General features: G+C 33.7%; 1 protein-coding gene across 1 annotated transcript; it reads right to left on the reverse strand.

Moving 5' to 3' along the window:
* Window positions 1-6,808: 6,808 nt before the first annotated feature.
* Window positions 6,809-7,453, reverse strand: LOC148549971 (uncharacterized). The gene has a single exon (XM_088495881.1). The coding sequence runs from the start codon at window positions 7,451-7,453 to the stop codon at window positions 6,809-6,811; it is 645 nt and encodes a 214-aa protein (XP_088352007.1).
* Between the last annotated feature and the right edge of the window lie 2,760 nt (window positions 7,454-10,213).

Genomic DNA, 10,213 nt, shown 5'->3' on the forward strand with positions numbered 1-10,213 from the left:
GCTCCATGTAGATATAATGGTTGGTGTATTAAAATAATTACATGGATTAAATTTATGCTATAAAATTTACATTCAATTAAAAATTTTTATTATGTGATAGGTTAGTAACGAGTATATTACAAACTTTTATAGTACTCATAGTAACAATGTTTAATTCAATAATTGTTATTAAAATTTTAGTTGTACTCGTTACAAAATAAATAATTACAATATATAAATATAAAATGAATTGACCAATTTAAAAATAAGACAATCTAATAATATTGAAAGCCATTTAATTTAAAAACGTAATTTAAAAAATAAATCCTTCACATACTTACATAATTATGAATTTATAATATGATAAATACTTCTAAACACCGAATTATTTATTTAAATAGTTTAATTTTTATCTAACCTAATATAATAAAGTATGCGTAAACCTCCTTCTTATTATTATTATTATTATTATTATTATTCGAACTGTACATCATGTAATTCGAACCAACTTACTTCGAATTACATGGAACGCCGTCTTCTTGAGTAAATCGAATCAACCTTGTTCTAATTATTGTTGGAAGGTGAGTTCGAATTATATGTGCATGTGAGTTATTATATAATTCTATATGTAAACGCAGTTCGAGTTTAGGTGATTCGAACTATATATAAATGTGGTTTGGTTGATACATGAACCAGATTTACTTTTGGCGAATTTGTGTAAATAATTGGTCACCATGACTTATTAACATTTTTTGTCCTTATTATTATAATTTATCTAAAAAAATATTTTATTATATATATATATATAGGACAATTATAGAGTACAGATGTATATATACAGATATTCTCTTTAGTTGAATACAAAAGTGCCATGTGGATCTATGCTAATAATTGGGGGGACAACTTGATCATCTTTCTGAGCAGTTTGCAGTGTTTGCAGGGCTCGTTTATATAGTTCCATATTTTTTTTTTTGGTCAAAGATTTAGACCAAAATCTGGCCCAAATCAAATACAAAAGCTCAAAGCCCCCAATCCAATCAGGAAATCAAACACACGTTTCCCTCTTCATTTTTTCACAAAGCTAATCTCTTTAACTTCCATTATAGCAAGTTTTCCTCAGCAAGCAAAGCAGACGCGGAAGAGCTCCAAATCGGCGGATATATCTTCGTCGCTCAAAGTTCCAAAATCAATGGACACAGTTATCAAACCGTCAGCTATATCTTCGTCTTCGTCGACAGCATCTTCATCTCCATCAACATCCTCTTCGTCTTCATCCTGCTGAAACTTTGGTGGTCCTTGGAGTTTCAAATCCTTCGTTTCTTTGAAGCTCTCCCTAATTGCCTTGAGGTCGTCGTTCACCCATCGCCATGATCGCTCATTCTCCGATTTCTTTTTCAACCCAAACTTATGAGTTTGGTTGACGCCAAAACCTGTGCCATCCTCTTTTGGGTCCGAGTCACTTTGGGTTACACTTAGAGCTTTTGCCTCAGATCATAATTGATCTGGCTAAGAAACGCTTTTTTTGTATTATCGATGAAGTATGAGAACAGGTGATGTTTTCTTTATAGCTTGTCTATTCACATATCTTGCTCATTCTATTGATTCTTACTTTCATTGTGCATAATACGCAGAATTTCTAATGGTGGTTGCATGCTCCAATTTGAATGAAGGTTCCCTAATTCTGCTTCTTTGGCCACCTTATGTGCAAGAAGATTTCCTTCTCTGGGAGTCCAAGTTATGCCCCTACCAGGTAATTGTTCCAATAACAACTGAATGTCCTGAATAATTGCCAATGCTTCACCAATTGGACTCTTGGATTTAATTGCTTGTATGATTTTTAAATTATCTGATTCAATGAGAACTTTTTCCATGAACAAATTATTTGCAATGATTAGAGCTTGTCTGATTGCTAAAGCTTCTGCTACGGTGACTGAGTTTGCTTGAATTAATCCTGTAAAACCTAATAAAATCTTTCCTCTATTATCTCTGTATACCACTGCTATAGCTCCTTTGCCTGTATTCCTTTTGAAAAAAGCATCCACATTTGCCTTGATCCAATCCGCAGGGGGTGGCCTCCAACGAACCTCTCTCATTGTTCTTTGAACCTGTTTTTCTTTTAAATTTATCTGCTTGTCCGCTATTCTCCAAAACAGATTTTTCATTAGTTTAGCCCTCTTTATAGTCCAGCTAGGATTAATTTCTTGCTGCTGGTACACTTTCTGATTTCTAGTCTTCCATATCTCCCACACCAGAAATCCTATTTTGCTAATTCTTCTATTCTCCTCCTCCCCTCCTACTGATTTGATTTTCTGTATGATGGTCATAAACCAGTCTCCAAACTCAGTAACTGTTTCTGTTGTTGGAATACACTGACAATCAGCTCCGAACCATGCAGCCCTTGTCCACTCACATAGCAATAAAGCATGCTCTGTTGTCTCCACCTCTTTAGTACAAATCTGGCATATAGGACTCTCAGCAATTCTCTTCTTGTACAAATTTGAATTTACCGGCACGATATCATGGGCTGCCTTCCACAAGAATGATTTTATTTTTGAGGGAACTTCCATTTTCCAAATTTCTTTCCATAACTCCCTCCTAGCATCACTTGTGGATGGGTTCCCATGACCTCGAGATTGAAATTCTCCTTTTGCTGCAAAATAACCTGTCTTTATGGTATATATACCATCTTCTCTTGCAGGCCAGTATAAATTATCCTCCCTATTCACAAAACTAATTGGGGTTCTAATAATAGCATCACAAATTTCTGGCGAAAACATGCTTCTGATTTTGCTTTCACTCTAACCCCTTCCCACTTCAATGAGCTCTTCAACTTTTTGATCATCTTGTCTACCATTCTCCAGCACTTTACCTACTTCAGCTATCCAATTATCCCTCCATATATTAATTTTTGAACCATTTCCAACACTCCACTTTCCTTTCCTCCTTAGCAATTCTCGTCCATGCAGAATACTTTTCCATATCCACGAAGAATTCTTCCCAACCTGCGCCTCCCAGAAATTGCCCTCTGGGTAATAGACAACTTGTAATATTTTTACCCACATTGCATCTGGATTCTTCAAAGCTCTCCATGCTTGTTTTGCAAGATACTATATTCTGCATTTCTAAGTCCTTGAATCCCAATCCCCCTTCGATCTTGCTCTTTGTTATTATATTCCAATTCTTCCAATGAATACCTCTCTCCTTTCCGGATGTCGCCCACCAAAATCGCGCTATTCTTGAATTGATTCTCTTGCAAAACTGCTTGGGAAATTTTATCACTTTCATAGCATAAGCTGGTATGGCTTGAACAACTGCTTTAATTAGAATTTCCTTGCCAGCTTGGTTTAGTAACCTCTCTTTCCATCCTTCAAGCTTATTCACAATTCTCTCTTCTATCCACGACAAAGCCTGATTTTGAGATCTTCCCCAAATTGCAGGTAGTCCTAAATATTTTCCTGGGGATTCCCACGATGACATATTTAGTATTTCTTCAATGCATACTCTTGTTTGTATTGAGACTTGATGTCCAAAAGTAATACCAGATTTATCTAAGTTTATTCTTTTCCCTGAGGCCTCTGTATATTCATTAAGGACTGTTATTATCTGATAAGCCTCATCTTCTTTTGCTTTGGCAAAAATAATACAATCATCTGCAAATAAGAGATGCGTAATTGTTGGGGATGTTGGGGCAATTCTTAGGCCTGAAATCCTATCTTCTTTTTGTGCTTCCTCCATTAATATAGCAAACACTTCTGCTGCAAGAATAAAAAGATAGGGCGAAAGCGGATCTCCCTGTCGTAATCCTCTTTGTGGTTTCACTTTCCTTGACAAGTCCCCATTGATTTTGAACTGGTAATTGGCACTTTTAACACACTCCATCACTAATCTTACCCACCGTTCATGAAATCCGAAAGCTGTGATGACCTGTTCCAAAAAATCCCACTCCACCCTATCATATGCTTTGTTCATATCTAATTTAACCGCCATATCTTGAGATCCATTTCTACTTTTTTTGTTAAGGCTGTGATATATTTCCTGCACAATGACTACATTATCTTGAATAAGACGCCCTCCCACGAATGCACTCTGTATTGGTGATATTATTTTCTCCATTATTCCCTTAAGTCTTAAAACTATGACCCTTGCCAATATTTTGTAAATAAAATTACAACAGCTAATGGGTCTTAGTTGATTAAGACTTTCAGGGTTCTTGGTTTTGGGTATTAGTACAACTGTAGTTTCCCCAATACACTCCGGTATGTATCCACTTCTGAAGAAACTTTTCACTGCTTCACACACTTCCTTGTTAATGACATCCCAATACTTTTGATAAAACAATCCATTCAAACCATCAGGCCCAGGTGCTTTGAGACTTCCCATACTGAATACTGCCTTTTTAACTTCTTCATCTGAAACTTCCCTTAGCAGCTCATTATTCATCTCTTCTATAACTCTCTTAGGGATTTTTCTAATAGTGCTATCAAAATTCTGTCTTCTTGTGGAAGTGAACAAATCCGTGAAATGATTAACAATGTGTTCCATTATTTCTTCCTTGCTATTCAACCATTGTCCTGAGGCATCCTTCAATTTTTGAATTCTATTTCTATCTCTTCTCTGAATGGTGGTTGCATGGAAGAAAGAGGTGTTCCTGTCCCCTAGCCTCAACCATTTTACCCTTGCTCTCTGTCCCCAATACTTCTCCTCTTGCCTCCACAAATTAGCTAATTTCTCCTTTATATTCTGCATCTGCTCTTGTTTTTCTTCTGAAAAATCAGAGGCTTGTAATTTTTTAAGTTCCTCCTTCAAACAATGAATCTCTCTGTCCGCCCGTTTGAAGGTAGTTCTACTCCATTTTCTTAACTCATCCTTACAACTCTTGATTTTATTAGTTAATCTCTCCCATTCGCAGCCAATAGGTTCTCGTTTACTCCAACCCCTTCTCACTACATTCTCACAATCTTCGTGGTCTGCCCAAAAAGCTTCGAACTTAAAACTCCTTCTAACATTATGCACAGGGTTCAAATCTAAAATTAGTGGACTATGATCCGAACTAATAGCAGGCATTGACGAGAGATAGGCATGTGGATACATCATCCTCCACTCCCAATTGCCCATCGCCCTATCTATTCTTTCCCTTGTCACAAATCCATTTCTTGGATTGCTAAACCATGTGAACCCTCCTCCTTTCAATTCCAAATCTATGAGAGCATTTGAATCTACAAAATTTCTGAAGTCTCTAACTTGATTCTGCGGCTTCGGATGCAGACCCACCTTCTCCTCTTGACTCAAAACGTCGTTAAAGTCTCCTATGAAGAGCTGAGGTTCACCTTCATTTCTGCTACTGATCGTGATCTCCCTCCATTGCTCTTGTCTTTTTTTAAAATTAGGATTACCATATACAAAATTGCATAACCACATATTTCCTTCTTTATCCACAATTCGAGCTTTAATATAGTTATCACACCAAAAATAAATATCAACCTTATATATTGCATTCCAAAACAGACATAGACCGCCGGACAGACCCCGGGTTCTACACAAAAGGCATTTTCAAAATGAAGTCTCTTCTTAATTCTACTTATAGTCTTTTCTTTTGCTTTTGTTTCAATTAAAAAGATTATTGTCGGCTTAATCTGTTTACACAGACTATGTAGTTCCGAAACTGTCGCAGGAGCCGCTAACCCGCGACAGTTCCAACTTATGATGCTCATGGTTGAGTTGGGGGCATGATTAGGCCCGCCTCCTCGGCCTTTGTATCCTCTATTACTTCTTCATTGCCATTCTCTTCTTGCATTCGTTGCCCTTTCCATGAAATTGATTGGACCATTTTGCTCTTCTTACTAGTTCCCTGAAACTGTGTCAAGTATTTCACTTCTTCCATAATATCCTCTAATTGTACCTGTGCCTCTTCCTCCCTTTTTCTCTTCAGTCTTAAGCTATGAACAATCCTCTGAACCAAATCAATCTCATACTCATATGTTACTGTTGTTGCATGGCTGCTGTTCTTTTCTTCCTCCTCTTCTTCATTTGCAAGTTCAACAATGTAACTCCGTCCATCTTCAGTCGTGTGAATTTGCTTCTCATTTCTTTTTGGCATTTTTTCTTGGCTCCATTGTGCCTGGATCTTCTCAAGGTTGTCAAACTTGTGTCCCTCCTGTTTGCCTCCAATTTTTCTTCTGTCTAAATCCAATTCCTGCTCATGTCCGCCCCTTGTTGTTCTCCTAATTGCCCTTTTCTTATTGCCTAATTGAAAATTGTTCTTGGCTGGATTTTGGCGCACATCAACCCTCTCGGAAACTAATGCTTCATCATTTCTCCCAGGCCCATTTGTACTTTCTTGGTTTTTGTGAGAGATCTCCTCAGTTTGTTCATTTCTGTCCATGTGATCCACCTCTTGCATTATTGAAGTCTTTTGCTTATGAATCCCTTGTATGGGCTCTACTCCATTCCTTTTCTGTTGCAAAGTGTTAAATAGGCCACTTAAAGTTGGCCCAATTTCCATTTCACTAGGCCCTTTCTCCATATTTATAAGATTCCTACTCCCATCCATCTCTTCTCCTGCAATTCCATCATATCTATCATTATCTTTTTTCGTTTCTTCTCCCAAGTGCTGAGTGTCACTATTTTCGAGAAATTGTATATCTCTTTTCTCACTGATTCCTTCTACTTCCATATGTTGATCCTGCTGATAAAATGGGGCCTCTTCCACTTGTACACATCCTATTTGTTGTGAGAACCTTCTAGCAAAATGTAGGCCTGTCCCTATACCCTTAGCTCTGGCTCTATCTACCTTCTCCTGACTTGCCTCTCTTTCTCTTCTATCTCCTTCTCATACCCACTCACTATTCCCTATGTCTTCACCACGCGCCACCGATGAACTCCCTTCTGAACTGTTAATACCACCACCCTTTTTTCTGATTCCCACTTTTTCAGCCACTGCAGTAATAGACCTAAGCCCCGGAACTGAAAGGTCTGGCCCATATTTTGGTAAACCTGAATTCTCACTATCCATTGCTATCACCTCTCTGCATCCTCTCTTATCATGCCCAGTCCTTCCACAATTATAACAATAATCACATAACCTTTCATATTTAAAGGACGCCCTTGAATAGCTACCATCACTTCTCCTGAACCAAAATCCTGTCTTCAATGGCTCCAAAGCATTTACCTCTACTCTAACCCTCAAAAACTTCCTAAGCAGATTTCCATCAACATATGGATCTTCTACTTCCAACACTTTGCCCAATGAGGCCCCAATCTTCTCTGCAATATTCTTGTTCAACTTCTCCAAAGGCAAAGCATGAACTTGAATCCAAATAGCAAGGGAATTATAACTTACCTCTTCAAAGGAAAGCTCTGGCCTCCACCACTGCAAGCTGAGCATATGCCCGTCCACCCTCCATGGACCTTCTTCATAACTCTTCATAGCATCTTCTTCATTTTTAAAATTGAACAAATATGTGTTTGTGCCCATATTTGTTATAATCAATCCTTGAGGCTCACCCCACATTCTCCTTATTGTTTTTTCAACAGTAATCTTGTTTACATTTTTTTCTGTCAAAAGTCTTCCAACTAGCTTCTTTGTTATTTGGAACTCACCGACATGATGGTCTTCATCTAAGTGAAGAATTTCTCCTCTCAAAATAGCCATGAGTTTGAAGTACTTACTAGTAAAGATGAGATCTAGCCTCGGACACTTCTGATAGTTTTGGTTAATATTTCTATTTTTTCTTTGTGAAAGCTCCACTACCGGAGATGAACCAGCTTACTGTCAAAGTAGTCGCTCTAGCTAACTAGAGAAATCTGCTCTCCTTGTGAGAGAAATTAATTCAATGGCTTCATATAGTTCCATATTGAAGCTAAGCTGGTGGAAAGAAATATCATGGATGGGCTTATCATTGTTGGGCTATTATTTTGTTATTGAAATATTGTGTGGATTTCATCACTTAAATCAAAATGCTGTTGGACATCACTTATTTTTGGATCATATTAACTGATGCTATGCATATCACTTTTTTTTAATTTTTTTTGCCATATGTATTTATATTTATGAATGTAAAAATTATATTTTGTATAAATATAAATTCTAATTTATTATGATATTTTATTAAATAAATACTTATGTAATAACAATTATGTTATATTATAATTTTTATCATAATAATATAAATTTTAAATTTATTGTAGAGTCAAAATATAAAGTGTATATTACATTGTAACATTTAAATTAATATAAAATATTGAAAAAAGATTTATTAGGTTGTTTGAATCAACAAAATAAAATAAACATAACAGCAATACAATTGTTTTAAGAGACTTGTGTAAAAAACTAATATTAATATGCATTTACATATAAAGAAATTCTAAATGAGTTTAACTCTCTTCAATTCTAGAAAAATTATGCTTCGAGTTAAAAAATTATGGCCTATAAATGAAGCGGACTTAAACAGATCAACCCATTTAATTCGCTCAGTTAATTTAATTTTCTTCACTTAACTTAAAATTTTGAATTATAAAATTTTTAATTTGAAATTTAAATAGATATAATTTACATGAATGATTAAATTTAAGGTTTAATTATTCTGTTGGTCTCTATAATTTCATAAAATTTTCAATTAAGTCCCTATTTTGTTGGTCCCTCTTAGTAGTAATTTCCTTAATTGTATAGGGACCCATCTAAAAAAAATTGGTACAGGAACTCAAATAAAAAGAAAAAAATGGTGTAGAGACTCAATTGAAAAAAAATTAGTGCAGAGACCCAATTAAAAGGAAAAAAAGTATAGGGACCAAATTGAAAATTTTGCAAAATTATAGGGACCAACAGAGTAATTAAACCTAAGTTTAATTGAGTTAATAGTCAAATTAGTCCCTGAAAGACGAGACATTCTTTAAATTCTGTAGAGACTCAATTGAAAAAAAATTAGTGCAGAGACCCAATTAAAAAGAAAAAAAGTATAGGGACCTAATTGAAAATTTCGCAAAATTATAGGACCAACAGAGTAATTAAACCTAAGTTTAATTGAGTTAATAGTCAAATTAGTCACTGAAAGGCGGGACATTCTTTAAATTCATCCCTAAAATTTTTTTTCCATCAAATTGATGCTTTAAATATTACAAATTAATCATATTTGCCCTTCAGTAATTTCATTAACAATTTTCGTCAACAATTGATAATAAAAATATTAATTAACAACATACATAATACTTGACATAAATAATTAGATTTTAACTAAATATATTTATCAAAATCTATTAATTTAGTTCATTTTTTCAATTACATAAATTATATTTTCAATATAACTTAATAACTAAATTGATAAATTTTCATAAACATGTTTGGTCAATATTTAAATAAAAATTGTTAATGAAATTATCGAATGACAAATCTATCTATTCTATTATATAAAAATTGGATTTTTGCACTTAATGATAAAGTTGACGTAGCATGCTTCTAAAAGTATTTTTTGATTTATTTCTTTTAACACATTAAATATAATTTATTATAATAGATTAATTATATTAATTAATTGATTTGATTAGATATTTAAGTATCATATAATTTAATATTATGTATATCAATTAATTGAATATAATTATTAGAGTATAATTAGGATAATTATTATTATTATTATTATTATTATTATTATTATTATTATTATTATTATTATTATTATTTCCCTTCCCTATTGCTTATATAATTATATGTTAGTTTAATATAGCTTTCTTTTCGGACACTGTATTAGTATCAGTATTATATTTAGACATTTAGTTAATGTTGGAAATTAGAATGTTTTATTGGTTTGTTGGGGAATAGGATCACATATATACTTCGGCCCTTGTTTGATTTATTCTAGTAAACTAATACGCAATTTAATTGATTAGATAAGTTAAATTTTAATGGTTAAAAAAAAAGTTTTAGATATTTTTATTTGACTAATTTTTTAAAAAATTATGTTTTTAATTTTATATTGAATGTCTTTAATTATCTATAATTTTATTATTTTATAAAAAATATTATATTTTATATTATGTCATATTATCGGATCATATACTATCCGTGACGAATATAAAAATTTTGAACCTAGGAGCAAAGTATATATAATGCATGAAACAAAATAAGGGAAGTAGAGTAGTAGTTTAAGTTTAACAACATAATGGAAACTATTACTATTTAACATTTTTTATGTCTTTCTTTTTTAAGATGATTAATTTTTTGTTTTTTTATTCTTTAGAA

The sequence above is a fragment of the Arachis ipaensis genome, chromosome B8 (assembly GCF_059453495.1).
Source record: "Arachis ipaensis isolate K30076 ecotype BB chromosome B8, ASM5945349v1, whole genome shotgun sequence".
Lineage (NCBI taxonomy): Eukaryota > Viridiplantae > Streptophyta > Magnoliopsida > Fabales > Fabaceae > Arachis > Arachis ipaensis.

Coding starts and splice junctions, on each gene's coding strand:
- LOC148549971 (XM_088495881.1), bottom strand. CDS start 7,453: ATGGGCACAAACACATATTTGTTCAATTTTAAAAATGAAGAAGATGCT.